The sequence below is a fragment of the Cryptomeria japonica genome, chromosome 1 (assembly GCF_030272615.1).
Source record: "Cryptomeria japonica chromosome 1, Sugi_1.0, whole genome shotgun sequence".
NCBI classification, from domain to species: domain Eukaryota; kingdom Viridiplantae; phylum Streptophyta; class Pinopsida; order Cupressales; family Cupressaceae; genus Cryptomeria; species Cryptomeria japonica.
The window spans coordinates 601,174,816-601,199,874 of NC_081405.1; the positions used below are offsets into that span (position 1 = coordinate 601,174,816).

Genomic DNA, 25,059 nt, shown 5'->3' on the forward strand with positions numbered 1-25,059 from the left:
ACCATTTACCAATCATCTTAATCAATTGAGGTTGGTACCACTAGCTTTCAATTAAAATGGCACAAGTCTTGAAAATTCATTACTCTAAAGGGTTAATGATAGAAAGAGCAATAATAAACATCTAGAACATAGATCACCAAAACCTAACATTCTATCCCCCACCTTCACATACCAATGATAGACACACATATGATAATGCACATGTGACACTCAAAAAAAGAAAAGAGGATCAATCACATTTAATATTGACTTGAAATAACTAACTATTCTATAGAATATTGCTTAAGTACAACTACTCTTCAAAATAAGAAAAAGATTACCAATATGATAATAAAATCTAATCAAAAATACTATCTACATACCCACACCCATTACTCACACCCATTACTCAATGAAATGTAAGTTTGCCCAATATAAAAATTGATAAGATAAAAGGACAACTAAAGACAATAACCATTATTGATAAAAGTCAATACTTTCTTACCCTTTTCAAACTTTAAATAGCTAAATGTCAGAAGTGGCAAACTTCAAGAGGACTGATGATGATGGTACAATCTTTCCCTCTTAAAATCACAAGCATATTTACAAAAAGTTTGATACTCCTCAGCCATTTTGAAAGTTAGGAGGTCCCATAAGGCATAATGCTAACCCACCGCCCAAGCTACCCTCGTGTTCCTTTAGGACATATCATATCTCCCGTGGAGTAAGGTGTCATAGTACAAGAAATCGCTACAAAATACAAATTACACCTTTCTTTTCAAAGAATAAAGTGACATTGTAGAGAAAAATAACTTGAAGTCATTTGCCAATCCACGTTAAGTCATAAACGTCGATTTCAATTCCAATTTAAATTGATAAAAAAAATTAAAAACTAGACCGGACACAGTTTTTTTTCCTTTCAGAAGCCACGATATAAAAAGGGTTTACGCCATTACCGAGCTTCGGTCAGAGCAGGACGGGAGTTTCTGCAACACAAAGGAAAAGATATATACGACGTAAGCTCTGCACGAGAAATTTCCCCAACACAATTTGTTAATAACTCGTAACAATCGCTATAGATTTCATGTCTTTCTTAACGGATTTTTTAAAATGTAGTAGCCATTTTTTTCACGTTTTACCTGTTGTATGGCTGAAAAATTATCTTTGATCAAATTTAGAGACGTTTCTTTGTCTATATCTGCAATTATTATTTTGCATTATTTACCGGTTTCGATTTTGTAGGACCTTTTTCGTTAGCAGTATTACTGTTGAGGTAAATTTCGCGTGAAATGTTCTTCTGTTATAGTTAAATTCGCATATGGTTTTAGGATTAGGATTCCAGTTATTTTGTAAAAAGTTTATATACAGTAAACCTTTGTCAAAATTGTAATTCGTCATAGTAAAATTTCTGTTCTGTTTCATCAGTTGCACCTCCTTTTAGGTGAGCTTAATGTGAAATGATATTTTTCCTATTAATCTGAATTTGTACTGGACGTGTAAATAGGGGTAGGGTTCCTTAGTTCTCTCTATTGTAGTTTTGGTAAATACTTCTGGTAACTGAGACATTTCTATATGTTTCTTTATTAATACCTACGATTATTATCCGCCTCTGTTTGTCAATCTAGAATTTGTGTACTCTTTCTTATCAGTGATATCTTTTGCATATATAAATTTAATATGAAATGTATTTATATTGTTTATGTAAATTCTGTCAGATGGAATTAAAAGGCATAGGATTATAACTTTAAAGCTTCAGCTGCCATATGTTTGATAAATACTTCTATTATATTTATAGATATCTTTTTAAATGTAAGAACATCTATCTATATATATATGGTGCTAGAATTTTGTATACACTTAGTAATTAGCGATATCTTCTGTTTAGATAAATTTGGACTGAAATGTATTTTCGTCGTTGAGTTAAATTTGGTTTAAAGGAGTAAAAATGATTACGTTTTTACACACCATTCCGTATATGTATGGAAGTACTGCCGATCTTTTGTTTAGATAAATTTAGAATGAAATGTATATTGTTGTGTATGTAAATTTGGTTTGAAGGAGTCAAAAGGGTTAAGTTTTTACTTTTCATCCACCATGTGTTTGGAAACACTGTTGATCAAATGCAGAGACAATTCTATATATCATTTATCATTATCTGGCATGCTGGAATCTGTTTTCTCTTTCAATTACTTATATTTTCTGTTTACATCAATTTAGTGTGAAATTTATTTTTGTTGTTTAGCTAAATATTGCCCAAAGAAGAAAAAATGGTTAGGGTTTTATGCTTTCTCAGCCATATGTTGGCAATATTGCTATGCAAATATAGATACATTGCTACATATCATTTAATCTAGTACTCTTCAATTATTGTTTGCCATTATATTTTGTGCTAGAATTTGCAAATTCTTTTTTATTAACGATATTTTCTGTTTAGGTAAATTTTGAGTGAACTGTACTGTCATTTAGGTAAATTTAGAGTGAACTGTATTTTTGTCATTTAGGTAAATTTGGTCCAAAGCAACAAAAAGGGTTACAGTTTTACTTTTTCATCTCCACGGGGTCAGAAAATACTGTTGATCAATGTAGAGATATTTCTCTACGTCATTTTTTGTATTGCTACAGTTATTATTTGCCATTAGTAGTTGTATTGGAATTTGTTTACCCTTTACTTTAGTAATATCTGTTTAGGTGAATATAGCATGAATTTTATTGAATTTGTCGATTTTTCGTCCATGCAATAGATATTTTTAAATAATGAATATTAAGGTCTCTGGGTTTCTGCATTTGTGTCTGAATTGTATCTGTAGTTTTTCTAAAATTTATCCAATAGCCATTTTAAGGTTTATTACATTCTTTAGGATTCTACCATTGCCATTTTAACAAACGATTGGGGTTTTATGATTCTACTGTAAGGATGCTTACTTGAGTTTTCTTTAAGCTTCAGTTTGATTCTGTAACATTGGGGTCGACTTGTACTATTATATCAAGGTCTGTTGGGTTCTACTATGGTGGTTTTAATTTGAGGACTTGGGGAATTCTGGATTAGTGTTTTCATATTTTATGTTTCTATTATAGGTACTTTATTTTCAATGAGTTACTGCATTTCTGTGGCTCCTTTGTGGCTCATTTAAGGAAGGATTAGGGTTTAAATGGTTCATTTATTGGCATTTTTAATGAAGGATGAGAGTCTTAGTGTTCACTCAAAATATTATATGTAACTTTTAACTATATCAGTTTTAGTAGGTTTCTATTGTAGCCATTTTGACTTTATACTGATGACGTACTTAAAATTTTCCTTTCTAACTGTTCTGCAGTTACCATTTTAGTCTATTATTCTGTGTTTTAGGTTCTACCATGGCCTTTGTATGAAGAGTAAATATGGCACTATGATGTTGTGATTTGTTGTGGGTTTTGGTTTGATTCTATAGGATTGGGTGTAGTACTGTAGAGACCTGGGAAAAACTTTTTATTTGATTACTGAGAGAATGTAGATATTTTTGGGGATGGCACATGCCTGTCACTAGGTTTTCTGTGGCAATAAAATACTAGTAAAATTTCTATTATATCGGGTTTAGTACTAGTAGGGATTACATTTTGATTAAAAGTGGAAGTCTGGTTTATGTACACAAATTTATCTATTTTATGTTTTTGTATGAGCTGTAATAAATTAAGATGAATAATTTGAAAATATTTTAGGGTTTTTTCATAGCCATTACAAAGGAGTAGGGTTTTTTATAGCAGTACAATTTTTTCGTGTTTGCTTGGGGTGTTTCTTTGAGCTTATGCTTCTTTTTGTAGGATTAGGGTACACAACCTTGTTAATTCCTCTTCTCTTTATTATTGATGCTAGATGAGGTTTACAAAATTCATCTTTCCTCCTCTTGGTTTTCTGTGTTGATCAAACGTGTTGGCACTTGCATAGGTCTTAAACTAGTACTTATTAATTTAATTAAGCTTAACACCAATAATTGGGAGATGAAGAATATTGCATGGACACAAAGAACTGGGATAGATGCTTGGACGGGTGTATTATGACAGAATATTTGCAAGAGAAAGATGCAAGTGACATTATTTTATTGGCAAGTAGTTTGGTTTGAAATCTGGACTATCATCCTCAACAGCATGAATTGAGAATGATGCTTTCTAATGGCTAGTTGGCAATTTAGCAGATTGACATTTGATCATCTGGTTAAAGAGGAAATTTGGCTGTAGTTTGGAAAAAGAGCAGGTCAACTTTTGCCTAGTTTTATTGTTTAGAGCCATGTCTATTGTTTTTCTTCAGCTTGTTGACTTGTTCTCAAGTCCGAGTTGCATTATATGCTTCACATACATCAAAACGAAGATAATGATCTTACTAAATAAGAAAATGCCTTAAGGGTGATGATGAGTTCTATGACAGATCTTTCATATTTAGTAGATACTTTATGTTGATATTTGAGTGGACTTGTCATGGAGTGAGATCTTACTTTTTATGAACTTCTGAAAAGACTTTTTTTTTTATAAGCTGAATTTATTTAATTTTCTTGTCTTTTACCAGTATTTGAGTTGTGATACCGGGTGTGGTTGCTTTTAGATATGAAAATGCTTAGTTTCTTTTCTGTTAGGTAATGCTTTTGATTTTTTGCCAACAGAATCTATTTAATATTCTGGTATTTGACCTGTATTCGAGTCATGTTACTGTGTGTTATTGCTTTTGGATTTGCAAATACATAGTTTCTTTTCTATTAGGTTATGCAATTCAACATTACTGACAGTCTCTTCACATTATTTTTGTGTTTCATTTGAATCCTAGGTGAGAAACATGTCAGGAACTCATGCGATGGAGTTGCTGCGGTCTCATTTATCAAGAGTCAGGATTCCAGAAGCTTCTAATCGAATTTACAAGGAAGAATGTTGTGTATCTTTTGACACTCCGGTAAGTTATGTGACCACCGTTGTTTTCATTTTTGTGATTGTTAAATAATATATGTCCTTGCTGATTCCTTGCAATATTGTTGAAATAATCATTGGTTTTTTTTGAGGAGCAGAAGTCAGAGGGAGGACTTTTTGTTGACCTCAGTTCATTTCTTGCATTTGGGAAAGAGTCAGTGTATTGGAATTACAGGAAGACTGGAAATCCAGTTTACTTGCATATCAAGGCAAGAAAAAAACCTGTTAGTGAAGATAGACCCCACAAGAAGCCTACACTACTGGCAATAGGTATGTTGTGTAAAGCTTGTCAATCAGGCACGTGAATGCAATTACTTGATAATAGATGAAGGCCTTAATAAGTTTCTTCAGCTTTTAAACCTTACTTCAAACTTCTTGCTTGATTCATTACTCATCTGCAGTTTTAAAATTCTTGTTCTGGAATTTGGTGCTTGTAAAATCACATTAAGCCATTAGTTGAAATTTCCTTAGTATTTAGGAGAACTTTACTGGTGAACAAATTGCTTTCTTATATTGCAAAACTAAAACATTTTTCTGGTTAAAACTTAGGAACACTGCTATGAAGCATTCCACATATGGTTTGCAGTGCACTCATAGGATTCCTTACATTGCTTCTGGCTAAGCTTCTATGTCTAAGGGCATACACTCTGCCTCATTTCTTTGGTCATAGTCACAAATTTGAAACTTAGTGGGCAGCGCTTTGAGCCCACAAGTACACCACATTGTAATTCAGAATCCAGATGGCTAAGGGCAAAAATCGTGTCTTTACCATTCAGTTAGCTATCCTAGTGAAAGTATTTAATGAATTTACGAGAAGCATAAGAAAATACAATATATCATTCTTAGAACACAGATTTATCTAGTTTTTGTCCAGTTAAGCAATCGAAAAACTTTGTATAAAAAACTGGAAGTTTTGCACATCTGGTAAAGAGAAATTTTGAAACTCTTTCTGAGGGAGTTGCAGGAAGTTGTAACCTATGCCATTATTACAATGTAGTTCACATGCATGCTCTTTTTGATGTGAACTCATGAAAAAAATGTGCTGAGCAAATTTATTTGTCCATCTGATATCTTTGTATTTTGAAGGTTGCAAGTGAAATGCTCTTAATTGTTTTGTATGGTTGTTTTTCCCTTTGCTGATAATACTCAAGGATAATAATGCTTAAATATACAAAAACAAACATTTTTTCCACCTTTTTGAAAAAATAATCCTACCATTTAGGGTTTAACTCAAGTGATTTTCCTTGTAATATTGACAAATTGTAATAAGAAAATGCATTTTGGGAAAATAATTTTTCAAATTGACAATTCACATTGTACCATGCAATCCATTCTTAGTATGAATGTTATAAGGGTCACAACATGTTATTTATAACTTTTGTAGCTATGTGCTGTTTATTTGCCACTCTGTCTGGTTTCTCGGACTTCTAGAGACTTCATTGACAAGCCTTGTAAGTTTGAGTTTCTGGTTGATGTATCTTTGTAGGTCTAGAAGGTGGCTTTGAAAATCGAGAGCCAGAGTATGAGGAGTCTTACAGTATTGTAATATTGCCTGATTTCGTGACTCTTCCATTTCCATCAGTTGAACTGCCAGAAAAGGTGAAAATTCTGTATGTCATATAATTTAATGTTTACAGTTGGAAATCCAAATTAGAAATTTTATGTAAACAGGAAAGTTAGTTGAGTTTCTGGCATTAATTTTTGTGCTCATATTTTCTCTAAACATGTCAGGTTAGGCTATCGGTTGATGGTGTATTGGCAGCTACTGGTGTGGAGCGCAAGGAACAGGTGGCAGCTTGGACGGCTGATAAAAAGCAAGTTAGTGGTTATGCCTTGAATTTGCAACAAATCGATAATGGTGTTATAATTCCTCCTTCTAGATGGAAATGTGCAAAATGTGACAAAGTTGACAACTTGTGGCTGAATCTTACGGATGGTATGATTCTTTGTGGGAGACGGAGTTGGGATGGAACTGGAGGCAATGATCATGCTGTTCAGCATTATAATGAAACAAGATACCCTTTAGCAGTAAAGCTTGGTACAATCACAGCTGATTTGGAAGCTGCAGGTGATGATATATATATTTTTAAGACCAAGATCATTATTTGCAGTTGATTTACATCTTTTTAGGGCTGTGGTTGTTCATATGAGAGTGATATGCAGTTTAAAGGTTGCATTCTTAGAGATAGATAGATTGGAAGTATGATGTGCCATAGATTTTGAAGCAGCTTTTTGGGCTTAAATCTTTACTGGTATAGTTTGGAATCTCTACTAACAGGTAGATTAACAAAGTAAGTATTCTGTAATTGGTAGCAGCAATTTATCAACTTCAGCACAAATAAGTAGTACAAAATATAGTTACAGCCACCTGTAACCTCTGAGGACACTTAATCCACATGATTAGATCCATAGGGCCTATACTAATGAATATTGGTGCCTGGGGAATATACCAAAGCTGGGGTGCAATGGAAGCCTTAAGTGATAGATGGTAATGTAGAACTTAGTCCTACTGTAGGACGTTGTAGTATGCCATTATCCTCCCTTAGTCATAAGTCTGTGCAATCTTCTCATTCTCAATAATTAGCTCATGGTCTGATCATTGTGAGTGATGTTAAGGTAAAGCTGCCTGAAACATTTCAAAACCGGACAACTCTGATGGCTTGAATCTCAGTTGTTAACTGTAATCCCATGAAGTGGTGCCAGCCCAATATCTGTGCCTTTTGAGTGATGTTAAATGAAAGCTGCCTGAAACATTTTAAAACTGGACAACTGATGGTGTGAATCTCAGTGTGATCCCATGAAGTGGTGCCAGCCCAATATCTGTGCCTATTGCCTGTTGCAGCTTGATTTTCCCTGTCACATAAAAAAACATACTAACCTTATAGGTAAGCTGTGCCATATCCAGAAACCCATTTCATCTGATCCATTTGTACCTGAATGTCAGTCTCATTTACCAACATGTAGAAATCCCATGCCTTTGAATACATATGGAACATGCTTTAACACAACTCCAATCACAATGCCTACACATTGCAACAAACTTGTGCAAAGTCCTTAAAATATTTTAATCTTTAAGCATTCCAAGACATCAAAGGATTATTAGCACTGCACCCTGTAACCTCTAGAAATCCAAGTCATGGAAACATCATTAGCAACCTTGCATCTTGTATCCAAAATGTCTGAGAAAAGTATGTAAAAATGAACTTGAAAAAATATCTCAATCGCTGCATCCAAACCTAAGAGAAACCTGTAAAAAGAATAATCTAGTTAAACACATTTGGAAGATCTCAAAAACTCATAATCAACCCTTTCAAGAACATGTATCCTAATTGCCACATTTTGAAATCTAAACTCTGGCTGTCCCCTTGGCAGGTGAGACCTGGGAAGGATAAATAATCTCAGATGTTGACTAATATACAACCTGATTGCCCATGGATGGTGAAGATCATCAGTGGTGTACCATTGATGTATGTCATCATGTACACTACCTTCCCTGCCCCCTCCTTCCTTCCCTTGCGAATTGAAAAGGTTTAACTCTTTTAACAAAATAGATACACATCATGGGGGTCCCTGTAATGCTCTGCTTAAAATTGACAACCAATCCAGTTTATCAATTTCTCTTGTCAAATGTGGTAAGACTTTTGAATGATCTTGGAAATAAATCTGCTCCCAAAACCTAGTTGAAGTCTGGAGGAGGTCATATAATTTACTAATCCCGCCCATCACTGATGGGTCAATAAAAAAACACAAGTCTAAAATTCAAATGAAACCAAGTATCAAGTCACAGTCAAGTGAAGTCAGCAGCCAAATTGTAAAGTTTGAATTTGATGTTTGAAAAAGATGATTTGTTGTAGGTGGTGTGATATAGTAAGTGAAATCATAAAATTCCAGGTTTCAGTTTTTACAAAAGAAAATAGCAGCAGAGGAAGGAAATATTGACTTGGTTATACTGTTATGGTAATGTGTTGTCTTCAAACTAGCTGAAATGTTACAAATCGCCAAGTCACAAAAAATAGCAGCAGAAGAACTTTTTATATCTCATGTTGAAGTCTCAACATACCCCTTTTGACTCTCCTTTATAGAAGTAGACAACAACTGCTGAAGTAATGAGACCTGCTTTGTTTTGAAGTGCAAAAAATAAAAATTCTTTTCTGCCACCTGGTACCACTCTCCCTGCCCGTTACCTCACCTCCTAAATTGTCAACTGGAACGGGGTTATCGAAACAATTCTTTTGTTTAATGCATGACTTTTACAGTAAACAAGAGCTTTGGATTCTTTTTTCAACACAAATTTACAGTATAAGACTTTACTTCTGACTTATTTTTAAATAACAATATCACGGAGTGAAAAATGACATTTTAACTATGCATTGAAATATGGTTATTATGCTAATTCATTTTTATCAAACCAAAAATTACAAGAATTGTTGGGAGCCATATAGTAAATACCATCCATAAAATGTTTGTTCTTTCTTCAGAACTATCAATGGCAATGCCCTTTGATTCTCTCAAATATCACCTTGCAAAACAGACATCTTACAAAAGCCCTTAATTTCCATCTGAATTGAATAAAAAGTTATTAATACATCAATTGGATTGTATTTCTCTTTCTTTCCCATTTCACAAAAACCCTTGTTAGGAGACCCTTTTTCAATAGTTATGTGCTAAGTTGTATTTTCAAATCACAAAAAAAATTCAAAAAGTTTCTTGAGGGGGTTTGTAAAAAGTCATAAGTTTCTCATTGAGGCTTTTCTTCAATAGATCAAGATTGAAATAATAATTGTTTGTTGTTATTAACGAAGGAAAGGAATACTCCTTATATAAGCAATTACAAAAGATTTTTTCATAATAGTAATGACCAAGTACTAAAGACAAAATAGAAAGATACTAAAAACTAACTAAACGATTTAAATGGCCATTATAAGCTAAATATTACAATTTACTTTAACAGCCTCCCTTAATGGTCATTCTACTAACTACCTATTGGTGTACATTTTATCATATACCAAACACTTAGAATAAAATACCACAAGGATACTTTATCCTCTCCTGAACAAAATCACTACTTGTGCCAAGATTGCGAGAAAGACCACAAGGCGACTCCAAGGTCTATATGTGCGAACAAGCGACTTTAGTGGGATAGTTGCTTGGGTAGTATGTGCTGAAAATCTCAAGGGGGACTTACGTTTGTTAACTAGTATCATTCATAGGTTGAACTTAGGCAGATTTAACAATTTATGCTCTATGTTTTTGGATTTTCAATTTAAAACTTCAAAAAAAGATAAAAAAGGATGAAGGTTAAGGGATTCTATATTACTTTTAAGCTAGTCCTATGAACTCAAGAGACGGTATAGATTAGGTGAAACCTAGTAACGACACTCTGTTTCGCCACACTTGGACAACTATGCAGAGCGGGTGCAATCTTCTAAGGTTGTGCTTATAATTTTCACACCTACGAATAATACCAACAATTGAAAAATATTATTCCAAGTAGAAGTTAAACATCCACATAAAAGCTCAGACTAACTTTGCACGTTAAACGAAAATCATTCATTCAACAAAAGTATGAGCGAGATTTCACCTATCTAAACTATCAAATCTATCATTCATCTAACAACTTGAAACAAATTACTTAAGCAAATCTAATCTATTTGTTGAAGAGAGTTTGTAACCATGCAACCATTTAGCAATAAAAAGATTTCAAAACAATACTAATAATGAATATTTTATTACTCAAATAGCTCTGTGCACAAAACTCTCCACAACAATGAAATGAGAGAGTGAGCGAGGTTTATATAGAGTTTTGAAAGAGAAATAAATGGCCAAGATCGATATAAGATCAATGGTCAAGATCTAAACAACACAACCCTAATTAGGGTTTCCCAAAATAATATCAAAGATCAATTACAAAGGAGACAAGTGGCACAAGATGCAATTTTTTAGGATTGCACCCCTTTCTTTTGATATTCGATGAACTTGGACACAATTTGATCAATCTCATCCCTGCAGACATGTGGCAATAGGTTGACTTTGAATTCTAATCCTTTCAAGTCATCAGCGCACAAAGCAAAGGTGATTTCCTAGTCTACTTGCTGCTTCTGAAAGGCATCCCTGATGGAAAGAAGATTTGATATTTTAGCCAGGTGGGTCTTTAAGACCGGTCTTGAGATGGCAAAGCAGATGTCCTGTATTTTGATCTTTAGATTCTCCAACTGCATATCCCACTCTCAGATTGTTTCTTTCTCAAGTACTTCTGCAACTATAAGGCAAGTCTTATCCCGAATGTCCCTTATCTGCTTCTCTATTTTATCAGCATCAACTTTCACCTTCTCCAAGTCCTCATTTTGTGCAACTAGTGTCCAGAGCCAACTGTGGAAATCATAAGCAACCCCTGCTTCAATTATCTCTTGATTAACCAACTCTTGAGATGAGATTCCTCTCAGCTTTTTAAGGGATGGAATGATTCTATCTCGGACATCCTGGAAATCAGCCCATATTTCTGCCAAAGTCTCAATCCTGGAAAACAAAAAAGAAGTTTGATCATATGCTGATGTGATCCCTTCTATGAACTTGGCTGCTTCTTTTATATTCTCTATCCAATCTCTAGTTTCTCTGGCTGTTATTGCATCTTCCTCAAAACCTTTGACCACCTGTTGTGAATCCAAAAGTAGGAGAGTCTTTGGATTTGCTTGATCGAGTGGCTTGGTAGTCATGTGTCAAATATAATCTCTTAGACGTTCCACTTCTTTCTTATATTGTTGCTTCTTTTCTGTTTCTTCATCCAGCTGCACCTTTATGGATGCGACTGAATTGTCCAGATCTTCCTTTGCTTGGGCCTTTGTAGTTGGTCCCAAGTCAAAAGTGGTGATTTCAAACTCATGCGGACCAATGTCCCCCTTTGCCTTATCTACTTTAGGCACTACTATTTTTACTGTGCGATTGCCTATTTCATCTCTTTGGATGGTAGAATATCTTTTAGCCGGCTTCTTCACAGTAGTTTGCTCTAACTTGGCTAAGAAATCAGCCATGTCATCCTCTTCTAGCTCTTCCACTGCTTGTGTGTTCATTTTTAATCTTTCCCTCAACCATGCAGAAACGGTAGGATGCTCAACGCCTTCTACTTCTTGGTCATCTTTTGTTTCTTGGTCACGTGCAATTCCTCAGAGAGCAGAAATCATTCCTTCTTGAAACTCTTCTTCTGCTTCAAAATCTGTATCATGCTTAGATTCTAGGATTTCCGTGTTAGTAGGAGATGGTGGTTGATCATCCTGCTGATGAGTTGGTCTTACATTTTCTCTATGGACTGGAGAAGGAATTTCTATTTCAACCAACGATTCATCAATATTTATAATGTATTTCTCATTCCTTGATGTGGCGGAATGAGATTGTTCTATTCTCTGCCTTTTCTGAACAGGCTCTTCAATTTCAATTGCCTTCCCTTTCCTTTTAGCATTCTCGCTTGGCCTGGCACTTTGTGTTGCTTCTTCATTTGAAGAATATCCTTCTGCTACTCCCATCGAATTATAATTCAAAGTTACATTTTTCCTATTTAACCTTTGACATTGTTGACCAACCCAGCACCTGGTATATTTCATGACTGGTTTCATTAGGATGGTTAAGTTTGCATGATCTGGCTTTGACCACTTGATATGAGAAAGGGGTACATGCTCATCAAAGCCGGGCTGAGTATGTTCTTCGTCATCTTCCAGCTAATTAAGCACAAGGAAAGGTCCGGTCATCTTGATAAAATTGACTGACAGCTTGAAACACATTCTTTTTCTGATATCAAATTCATGTTCCGCATTTGCCCAATAGTCTTCTATATCCACTATATGTCTGAATTTTTCTTCCTTTGTTGATCTGATGTTATGGTGGGGGTCAAAATTAGCTTTGGATTGGTAGAAGGTAAAAGGGTACCACTGCATCTCTAGTCTGGCACTTTCAGCTGCCTATGCTGAACAAGATTCTTCCATATTTCCAATAAAGAATGGAAATGATACAATTGCCTTTTGCCTTATTCGTTTAAAACTCTGATATGTCTCCAATTGTCTGAGAACTTCTAGCAGGACCATTCTGTTGGTTGGGTAGATTGGCAATCGGTACGGACAACCGGTGAAACCTTGTATTCTGATATAGGTGAACTTCGAAAACTGGATAAACTAGGATCCATATCTGCTGATCAAACTTTTAGATTCATGAGAAAGTCGGTTGTGAGTGCCTCCCTGTAGCGTTCTAGTGACGTACATCAGGAATGCGTCATGGGTTCAAAAACTCTTATCCTTAAGCTGCAGCTGAGGATAACAATCATATGACTTAAATTCATTCTCACCATTCCCTACTATGCCCTTACAGATCAATCCTGAATATTTGTAGGTTGCAGCCAATGGATAGATTATGTATGAACTCATCTGGAATGCCTTCGTCCTATCCAAGTTGATCAGCTGCTCATGAAGATTGTCACTGATTATACGTGACTAGTTGAACAACTTGGTTCCTGCAATGATCTCGTCCATGAAATAATACATCCATTTTTGGAACAATTGACCTTTAGAGCTGCCCATTATTGTTTCAGCAGTAGGATGAGATCTCCATATTCTTCTTTGAAGAATGGACGCAACAAATATTTTGGTACTTTTCCTTGAGGTCCCTTCTTTTCCAGCCAAAACTTATTCACATTCGCGGCACAGAGTTCAGACTGACTATCACAAACCCTTTGAGCTTGCTCCTTAGTCTTATAGGTAGTTTTACTGTGCTTCGGTATGCCAAAGGTCTCTTGGATGGACAGTTCTGAAAGATTAGCTAGGATTCTTCCATCTGGTGCAATAATTTCTCTTGACTGTGCTTTATAGTGCAAAGCACATTTGACTATCAATTCAGTACATTCCTTGGCTGGTGGAAACCCAGCTGCTTGGACAATTCTGTTTTGCATCATCTTGCGAGCAATCGGTGTAGGAATGTTTCCATCATATCCATACATCCTTTTCTTGAACTCTTCCATATCAACATGCCCAAGATCTGTGTCGGTGATATTCTTCCATTTGGATTTGATTTTAGATTCCTGCTGCACTCCCTTGATGGCGAACTTCATTGCTATCTACAAAACACATGAAACTTAACATTATTTCCAGAATTTAATTCTGATTTTTTTATTCTTTCCTAAAATTTTCACTTTCAGTCTGAAAAAGGGTTAAATTTTTTAAAAAAGCAGATTGAAAGTGAAGGGTTTGGCCAAGAAATTGATAAAATTAAGACAAAAGGGTGTGGAAATTCAATCAAATTGAGGTTTTGAATCCTCTTTATGACTGAAATTTACCTCTGATTCTGAAAATCTGTCCTAAAATCAGAGAAAGTTCTTGATTTCTTGACCTCTAACACTTAGAAATTTTACTTCTGGACAATTCTTCAGAACTTTAAGAGAAAATTTCTCTTCAGAGCTCTCCAAAATTTTCAACTTGAATAATGAATTGTGAAAGTGAATTGGTTGAAAATATATAGAGTTTAGGGTTCTTAAATTTAGAAGTTTTGATTTGTTTTATTGTTTTTTTTTTGTTATTAATTTTTTTTATTGTTTTAATCTTTCCAAAATGGAAAGTTTTATTCTTCTCTCAAAAATTCGATTTTATCCAAGAATCTTCTAGAACTTTCTAGAAATTTTGAATTTTGAAAATTTTATAAGTGTTAAAAATAATAATTTTGAAAATTTTGGAAAATAAAATTATCTTCCAACTTGCTGGTCTGATTTCATGTGAATTGTGATCAGAATCTTATTTTCCTGGTATGGCAAATTTTTCTTCAAATTTCAGGGCTTTGGCTAGGTATCTTCACATATTCCATTTATGCCTTGGATAATTGGAATAAACTTGCAAGGGTTTGGACAATTTCTTCATGTATTTTGATCTTGTTTGTCTCGACAATTCATGTCTTGGATTATCTTGGATCGATTCTTGGAAGAACTTTTGGACAGTCATCTTTAGGTGAATCTTTATCCATCATGTCTTGGTGAGCTCGGACAATCGTGTGTCTCTTTTGTCTTGGACTAGTTTTTTTTTTTTTTATACTTAGTGAATTGTGTTTGCTGTCCATGGTGAATTTCAGGATGAATGAGACAGTTTGCCTTTCTGTTACATCTTTTTGGCAAAGTTTATTCCATCTTTATGTGATGCTTTATTTGTCTAATCCTTGGCAGACTTGGATGGTGTCAAATTTTTATGGAAAAGTTTTCATGCTTGTATGTCTTCCTCTTGACAAGGCGAAGTTCTCAATTTATTGGACAAGTTTTGTGCTTAATTTCTTTGGACAAAATCTTTAGATATGTCTTATTCCTCAACAAATTTCCTTTGAAGGCTTTCTTCCTTAGACAGATTTCAATTCATGCTGTATATCAGATTCGAACAATCTTTTTCTCCAAGGAAGGTTTGGAGATGTTTTAAAATTTCCTTGCTGATCATGATAGCAGCAGTTGGACAATGTGAATTCAAATTACTTTCTAGTTTATTCTTTCTTAGGCAAGTCCACTTTCAATTTGTAGTCTTGAATGATTTTGGATGAGTCTTTGATATGTATCTTCCTCCAATTTGTCTTGTTTTCTCATCAAAGGCAGATTTGATAGTCTTCTGGACAAGATGTAGTGCAGATTTGGAAGATTTTTTTTTCTTTCTTTTTCTTAAGCAGATCCATGGATGAACAATGGTGAATCTTTCTGAGTATGATAAGATATAAAGAGCTTTATTGTCTTATCATCAAACCTTCAATCTGCTGTTAATGGCGAATTTGAAGAATATGTTGCACTTCTCGAATGCCTCTTTCAAACCCTCGGTCTTGCTTTTATCCCTTAAGGCGAATTTTTAGGGAGTATTAAGGCAGAATTTACACCTTCAAACTGTTATCAATGGCGAACTTGAGAAGAATATTGGACATCTTTTTCTTCAAACCCTTGATTTTGCTTTATTTCTCATCCAAATTTTTCTGAAAATTGGGTAATCTAATTGGATTTTGGAGCTGCTTCCTCTGAAGAATTCCAATTTTTCTTCAAACCCTTGAATTTACTTTACTTCTGCAAAGGTAATTTGATAATATGATCAAATTTTGGCATGAATCTGATATTCTTTATGCTTGAGAGTTGTTCACTTCCAAACCTATAGACATGTTTGATTTTTTCGTTCTCATGGCAAATTCTGAAGTTGGATAATCTGATCATACATTGAAGCTACTAGTTTCTCTCAACTTTGGCGAATTTTGATAGAGTTTCGATGCTTCCTTCTTTGCTATACGAACTTTTCCTTAGTAGCAAACAAAGTATCAATGAATGGGCATCATGTCTTTATAGCCTCTTGAGTTGCTTCTAGAAGCTATATTGTTTTATCCTATCTTTAGGAAATTTAAACTCCATGCCTTTTTCTAGAAGGAAGCTTGGAAGATTCTCAAAAATTACAAAGTTTTATTGTTTTATCCTCCCTTTAAGAAGTTGGAATTTTATCCTTAGAAGCTTCCATCATGTTTTAGAAAGTTTTATTTGTTTTAAAACTCCTTCTAGAAATTTGAATTTGAGGAAGGCATGCCACAATTTTTTTCTTTTTTCTTTTGACTTTAGTTGTTTAAATGCCAAGTCGTCATACTTGCCATCTTTAATTCTCTTGGAATGCCATGTCATCTTTTATTGCCAACTAGGAAATTTATATCATTTTTATTCTATGCCATCTTCAATTTCACCTAAGAGGGCCCTACATTCTTTCTTAAGCTTTGGCAAATTTTGCACATCTTCTTTATGCCATGTTTCTAAAGTGGACTTGGAAAGAATTTCTTGCTTGTGCCATGTTTTTTTCTTGCCTAGGCGTATTTTCAAGGCATGATGGACAATGGGAACTTTGAAAATTCTTGGACATGTCAATTTTGAGTGAACCTTTTTTCATATTCCTTGTGCCATGTTTTTAAAGTGGACTTGGAAATAATTTCTAGCTTGGACTTAAGGTGCACTTTGAAAATTGTTAGATATTTTTGGTGCATGAATAAACTTAACCTTAGGCAGGAGTTAAGTAACCCTTGCCATGAGTTAGTTAACCTTCTGTAGAAGTTTAACACTAGTTGGATAATTTTTCTTGGACAATTTTTTAATTGATCCTGTTCAAACTTATTCCTCATTTTAATTGATCGTCTACCATTCTACCTTTGAACCTTGTTGAAGTTGTCTGCCATTTTTATTTCTTCAACTTGGACGAAATTTTCAATGTGTCATTTTACTTGCCTTTATTGACTTGGTCAACAATGTTCATGCCATGTTCATACCTTGTTGGTTCATCTGGACAAAAACCCTAATCTAGATTTCCATTTTGCTTTTTGCACTTGGAGATCTCATTTATGAAATCTGAGAACATGGGTATTGATATTATAGCTGATCTTTTGAAACAAAACCCTGATTAGGGTTTGCATTCTGTTTTTTACTCTTAAAGACATAATTTTCAAAATCTTAGAACATGGGTAAGAATAATTTGGCATGAGGATCAAAACCCTAACTTTAGAAAAAACAAAATTTTTCAAACTGTTGCTTTTTACACTGAGAAGCAAATTTTTTTGAATTTAAAGAGATGGGCAGGATCAAAATGACCTAAACAACAAAACCCTAATCACAGAAAAAAAACAAAATTTTCGAAGCCCTGCTTTTTTATATCTAGAGGCGAGATTTTCAAATTCCAACAAAATGGTAAGTAATAAAATAGCTCAAAGAAAAAAACCCAGATGCCATTTTCAAAAAAGCAGAAAAAGCAAAAATTTCTAAAAATAGCAAGTTGTCAGAAATGACCCAAAGCAATTGCGATCTTCGTCCTTTAGACCTTCTGAATACTTTGACAACACTCAAATTCAATTTCGAGCATAAATTCTCAGTTTGGCTCGGATGGCCTCAAAACTCTAACTCTTAATTCTCTCAAAATGAAGGTTTATGAAAATGCAAAGCTAGGACAAAACCTAAAAAAAACGAAAACAGGGGGTCCACATCTGCGATGAGGCGATGTTTGAATTAGGTCACAACACTACCATGCATGATCAATTGGTCTTTTTGTCATGAATGCATGTGACTTCTCTGAATGTTCTGCAACATGAGCCTACTATTGAGACCCTCCTTGGTTGGATTTTTGATAAGCTAACTGCTTTTTGCAGAACTTCTTCATATGATCAAGTTTACCACAGTAGTGACATGTGATAGATTTCAGATTCTTTGAAGAATCATTAGGTTTGCCTTGCCCTTTCTAATGAGTGGACTCACCTTTGCCTTTGTCCATGGCAGTAAAAGCCTGTTACACACTAGCTGTCTCGTTGCTGCTACCAACTATTTCTTCCACTTGTCTTTATCAAAATAATATTATATTTATTTTTTAATAGTCATCTTAGTTGCCTTAGTTGTCTTTTTTAGTTCGTTTAGTGTAACTACTGCTTTTATTAGAAGGCGTAGTTAGTTTTTTAGCTTCAGTTAAATGGTTTGTTCTTTTTAGAACACCATCTTGTCATCTCTATTTAAGGAGCCTTCGTCTCCTTTGTTAATGCATCGATTATTTGAGCAATTAATTTTTCATGGTATCATAGCGGGTCGACGAGATTTTTTAGGATTTGGCTCGTAAGCCAATACCTAGAATTTATTTGTAGAATTTTTTTTTCGATTTTTTAATGAAAAAAATTTGTGGGCTTATTCAGTGCAAAATCAAGGGTTTCTCTGATTCGTAGATTCGAGGGCGTTTTGCGAAATCAAAGGGTTTTGCAAATTTTTGTGGGTTTTCTTCTTAGGAAAATCGTGAGTGAGGGTTTTGGACAGTTTCTGTAATTTCGTGAATGTTTTTTCATGTGGGATTTTTTCTTTGGTTTTCGCGCACCTGTGTGGGTTTTTTGAAGCTGCATTCTTTTTGGCACGAGGGTTTTCTAAAGTTGAAAAATTGCGACCTGTTTTTTGCTCTTTGTGACTGCGTGACGCTTTTTTTTGGCACTTGACCTGTGTCGAGATTTTCTACCGTTGCGACTTCCTTTCTGAGTCGCATTTTTTGCAGCAATGTTTTTGTTCTGGTGGCCTTTTTTTTTGTGGCCGCTCTTCCGCAATCTTCATTTATCGCAACAAGGGTTGTTTTTTTTGCATGCGTGGCTTCGTTTTGGCCCAAGTTTCTGCAACCCGCATCTCTACTGGTTATGGCAGCGTTTTTATTGGTGACAGTTATTTTTTTTTCTTGCGTTTCACACGTTTTCTCTTGCTCACAATCTGGTTTTTGGAATTTTTTGTCCTTACACAAAAAAAAAAAATATTTTGGGATTTTTCTAATTTTTGTCCCTAAAAAAAATAAAAAAAAAATTAATTACTGTTTTTTTTTCTCCACAAAAAAAATTACTAATGGTTTTTATAATTTTGTCTTTAAAAAAATTATTTCAGGGTTTGAATAATTTTTTCCTAAAAAAGTGGAGGGGTTTTATAATTTTTTCCCATAAAAAAATAATTTTTAGGTTTTCTAGATTTTTTTGCCACAAAAATCATGGTAGGGTTTTAATAATTTTTTACTCAAAAATGATTCTATAAGGGTTTACAAGTTTTTCCTCAAATTATTTTCTGGGTTTTCACGATTTTTCTTGAAAAATTGTTTGAGGGTTTTCATGATTTTTTCCTGAAAAATTTTCCGTTGATTTTTTTGATTTTATCCTCAAAAATCATCTGTAATTCACAAAGTTTGCGTGGGATTTTAGTTATCTGGGTTTTACCCATTTTTTCCACGAGAACATTGATTTGTAACCTCTGATTTTAGGGTTTAATGGTTTTCACAAAAATCGTGGTTTGTTGCAGTTTGTTTTTGGTCGCACCTGGAGATGCTAGGGCGAACATCTACAACCATGGTATCTTGTAGTCTGTTTTGGAGTTGTTGGAGCAAACAGTGCTCAGTGCTCATTCGCAAAAGTTTTTGCAGTTTTTGACAAAATTGTGTTTGTTGCTCTTTGGAGGGTTTGTTGATTTTTCCTCAAAATTGTGGTTTCAGGGTCTTATTTGGCTCAGTAATTTGTGTGTGATGATTTTGTAATTAACGTGTGAGGGTTACATCAGGCTGGATTGATTTTCTTACTCTTGGTCATTAACATTCTATAGATCTTGGGAGGGTCTCCACAACAACAGATTGTTTTAAAGAGAAGGGATAGCCTTCTTTGTGTTTGTGATCAAAAGACTTGCAATATTTTTTGTAGGGTATTGAGTACGATGACCATTAGGGAGGGTATTAAAATAATATTATATTTATTCTATAATGGTCATCTTAGTTGTTTTTTTAAGTTCGTTTAGTGTAACTATTGCTTCTTTTATTAGAAGACGCAGTTAGCTTTTTAGCTTTAGTTTGAAGCTTAAGTTAAACAGTTTGTTCTTTTTAGAACACTGTCTTGTAATCTCTATTTAAGGAGCCTTTGTCTCCTTGGTTAATACATTGATTATTTGAGCAATTAACTTTTCAGTTTTGCTGCAAGAGCTTGTTGCACAAGTCTTCAAACTTCAAATCAACATTGGTGGATGTAATGTTGAGAATTTTGATGAAGTGCTCATATGATCGTGGTAAGCTTTTTAGCATGATAACCACTATATCCTCTTCCATCTTGTGACCAATGGCCTCCAGTTGATCGCAAATGTCTTTGACCTTCATTAAATAATCTTGTAAAGACATTTTTTCATCCATCATAATCGAGAATGACATATTTTTAAGGAAGAAAGCTCTGCCTTTATCTGATGTCTTGTGCAGATCCTTCAAGTGAGTCCAAATTTGTGCAATGCTAGGTGACACTTCTGGAAGCATCTCATTGGTGACTGATAAACTAACTTGTCTTGGTCTTAGCCTGCCACTATGGGACAAGCATAATTACCTAGATCAATCTGATCTAGGTGAGCATCCTTTGTTTCCAGGATGTTGTTTAAGCATAGGTATCGCATATGCAACCACAACATATCCTATGACAACCCCGCCCAAGGGATCTATATACTAGATCAAAGATAGTGAAATGACACGACTGTTGTCTTTGGAATATGACCGATCCAAAGGGTACGTAGATTCAACCGCCCAAGATAATTAACACTAAATACGCTAGTCAAAGGATAACTAAGTAGTTATTATGTAGAAGTGAATTTGTAACTAGTTAGAAAAATAAACAAGTAGATCACTTCTTAATTAATAATAAGATAGCAGGTAGGAGAAAGATATCTCCTGCTGCTATAACATCAACACTCCCTCTTAGCTAGGGAGATATCTTTACAAATATCTAAGTCATGGAGTCTCTCAACATACCACTCACAATGGCTACACCCATTTGTGAAAGAAGATTCATCACGGAGTCACTCAACATGATGTCCACCATGGCTACTCCCATGTGTGGAAAGGAATATGTGCACAAGTGACCATCATAGAGTCACTCAACGTGATGTCGTCATGGAATCACTCAACATGATGTCCACCATGGCTACTCCCATGTGTGGAAAAACACAAACACAAAGGATTCATCACAGAGTCTCTCAACGTGATGTTGTCATGGAGTCACTCAACATGACATCCACCATGGCTACTCCCAGAGGGTGGAACAAGGGCTTTCACCTCAAACTTCTCTCTCACAGAGAAGAATGCATTAACAAGGGCTTGCACCTCAAACTTCTCTCTCACAGAGAAGAATGCATTAATAACAGATAACACAAATTACTGATGTTAAGCCTCTCTCTTAGCAAGGGCTTCAAGTACTAGTATCAACCTCTCGTCCAAGGTTGCCTCTACTGGTTTGTCAGACTCCCTCTGAATCTCCAAGTACTTGCATCAACCTTATAACCTCCTCGTCCAAGGTTGCCTCTGTTGGTTTATCAAACTCCCTCTGAATCTCCAAGTACTTGCATCAACCTTCTGACCTCCTCGTCCAAGGTTGCCTTTGTTGGTTTGTCAGACTCTTGTATTGCGCCACGAGAATATCTAGGCCCTTATATTCTCCCCCACTTAAAACAGGCGACGTCCTTGACGTCAGCTAAGCAATCTCAAGGTTTTAACGAACAACTTCCCATTTGCCATGTCACTTACTAGCAAAATCTTTGCCTTGGACAGGTAATGCAGCGAAAGGTCAGTGATAACATCTTGCAGAATACTCTTATGAATCAACAACATTCAGTAGCCTTGATCTTCTTTATCATCCCTAGAATATAGTTCCTCTCCTCCTTCAAAATCCTATTCATCATTGTATAATCAGAAACCACAATGTTCTGCTCAATGCTGTCTTGGGAGGAGAAATTTGGAACTGATTACGTCTCTTTAACTCATGCAATTAAAATCAATCAAACAAATTTTAATGGCGTACTTGTTGCAATGTTATTTCTAATATAAGCAACAATGCGATGGCAGTTTTTCTTTTCAGTTTCAAGTGTAAGCAATCTATTACACCTTTGATTCCGTAGGCTCTATAGCTTGTGTTGCCTCTGTCGGTCTTGTACTGCTTTTGCCATTCCCAAGCTCCAATTTGCTAGGAGTAGCCCTCTTTCCCGAAGATATGATGTTGAAGAATTCCAAAATCTCTTCCAGTGTTTTACCTTTGGTCTCCGGCACAAAGCAATACACAAACCCCACTGCCAGAAAAGAAAAGCTCGCATAGAAAAAGAAGACACCGAGCACATTGATTGCCTTGGAAAATCTTAGAAATGTGACGGAAACCACTCCGCTCACAAGTTTGTTAACCCCCATGCCAATTCCAACCGCCTTGGCCCGCAAGCGAAGAGGGTATATCTCAACTCCCATCATCCAGTTAACAGGATCCAGTTCGATGAAAAGAAGGCAACATTAGAACACGCTGCAATCACAGCTAAAAAACGCAAAGGCTTCGTGGGTTGAGTTGGACGTTTTGCCCACAATGATGAGACACAAGGCCAAACTCGTTAGGGATAAAGTCGACCCGATTGTATTGGTGAGTAACAGCAGCCTCCGCCCCACTTTGTCAATGAAAAACGCGGCCAGTACAATAAATCCAATCTACGATTCATTCAATTAGAGATCATGGCTCCCGCATATCAACCAGTACTGCTACCGCTCGAGGAAAACAAAACAAGAGGAGTTGCAGATATATCTTGCTCTGATACCATGTTGTTTAAGCACAGGTATCGCATATGGAACCACAACATATCCTATGACAACCCCGCCCAAGGGATCTATATACCCGATCAAAGATAGTGAAATGACACGACTGTTGTTTTTGGAATATGACCGATCCAAAGGGTACATAGATTCAACCGCCCAAGATAATTAATACTAAATACGTTAGTCAAAGGATAACTAAGTAGTTATTACTTAGAAGTGAATTTGTAACTAGTTAGAAAAATAAACAAGTAGATCGCTGGTATAAGACAGGGATACATGCATTAATAATTAATAATCAGATAGTAGACAGGAGAAAGATATCTCCTACTGCTATAACATCAACACACGTATTGTAATTCTTGCCGTTAAAAATTCTGAGTGCCTTCCAACATGATGTTGGGTAACAAAGCCATCCCTCTTGCTATCCAGAGACATGGAAACGATAAAAATTCAGCTTCTCAAATAGCTATGATTTTTGTTGATAAACAATTGGAAAAAAATTTGAAACCCATGATTTTTTTTTTTAAATCATTCCAAAATGAAGCAAACCTAGGTTTGATAAAAAAACCAGAAAATTTGCAAATACTCCTATGTGCCCTAGAAACGCTTAGTGCACAAAACATGATTTTGGTGAAAAAATCATCAAAAACCAATTCAAAAACCCTCCATTGTTTTGGAGAAAAACAAGTGCAACGACTCAATTCGCCTTAGGATGAGTAGGAGATACGATTTTGTTTTAAAAAGAAATCGTCAAAAAAGGAGCGAGGTTTAGCACAAAAGCTAGTCGTAGATGATAACCTATCAAAACCACAAGAGGAAACCCTAGTCGCAGAAAACGGACATAGAAGAATAGAGCCACAATTTTTTAATAAAAATAAAGCAAAAACTAAAAAATCCCATCGTGAAAAGTATTTGAACTCCCGTCTTGGAAAAACCAGAGAAAACCCCACGATTTTTAGCAAGTCTTTCGAAAAATCTGCAAACCCTAGTTGTGTCGTGTTGGAATAATTAGGATACTTTATCTAATTATTTATTAATTAGGTCCTTTAACTACTTCTTCACTTAAGCTAAACTTAGGTGCTTTTTATTATCTAGAGTTTGCTTTTCTAGAATTAGTTCTACTTGTAGTTGAGCTTAATTTAGCTCCTACTTTGTGTTGAAATGTAGCTAGGTTGAATCCCTAGCGTAATTAATTTTAATGTGGCCCATGGCCTTAAAATTAATTGTATTGATATAATTGATTAATGTTTAGGGCTGAGCCCCAATTTGGATAGCTTGTAATTGGGCTGGGCCCAAATAGATATCAATGTAACTTGTGAACCTTAAGGGCAGGCCCTATTTGAGCGATGATGCATATGTAACTTGTGGGTTTATCTTGCACATTTTCTTAACCCTACCCTATCTTACCTAACGTGTGGGGTTATTCGGGTTATTTGGTTTTGGCGCCAACTTATATTTTTGTATTGTAATTTAGACTCCTAGCCGACCTAAGGCAAATTGATGGCTAGAGTCTCATATATGTAATGCCAATGCAATTGCTAAGACACATTCAACGAATATCATCTATTTGTTATCAAGACAACGAACATATCTAGTGAGCAACAAACATATCTAGAAGACAACGAACATCATCAATACACAATGATCCTATTTGAAAGATCAGTGAACCCTATTGGTATCATAGTGGTAGCACAACGAACTTGCTCAGGAGCACAGTGATCACCTTTGGAGGTCTGTAAATTCCATTTAAGGGGCAACAAACTTCATTCTTGTGATTGTAACATCGACAGATAAGTTCACTATTACAGTGAGCCCTAGGTTGGAATTATTACTGTGATTAGTTTGCTGTTAGCTTCAAGTGTGAAGCTCATTGTAACTTCAATTGATATTGCCTAATCAAGATTTGAGAATTGTTGTTGGGTTTTTCCTCCAAGAGGGAGGTTTTCCCAGGGTACATGTGTGTTGTGCGTATGATTTACTTTGCATTCTGATTTTTTGCTCTATACTGCTAATCTGATTGCTAAAAACTCACATGGTATCAGAGCTTGGTTCG

At 35.2% G+C, this 25,059-nt stretch overlaps 1 protein-coding gene across 2 annotated transcripts in view; it reads left to right on the plus strand.

Moving 5' to 3' along the window:
* Positions 1-818: 818 nt before the first annotated feature.
* LOC131048140 (ubiquitin carboxyl-terminal hydrolase 14) overlaps positions 819-25,059 on the plus strand; it is a 145,799-nt gene continuing 121,558 nt past the window's right edge. Inside the window, exons 1-5 of one of the 2 annotated variants that reach the window (XM_057982013.2) lie at positions 819-995; positions 4,772-4,894; positions 5,007-5,178; positions 6,395-6,507; positions 6,640-6,976. In XM_057982013.2, coding sequence (XP_057837996.2) covers positions 4,781-4,894; positions 5,007-5,178; positions 6,395-6,507; positions 6,640-6,976 — 736 coding nt within the window. In that variant the 5' untranslated portion in view covers positions 819-995; positions 4,772-4,780. The remainder of the gene's footprint in view (positions 996-4,771; positions 4,895-5,006; positions 5,179-6,394; positions 6,508-6,639; positions 6,977-25,059) is intronic. The other variant, XM_057982012.2, reaches the window with a different exon arrangement.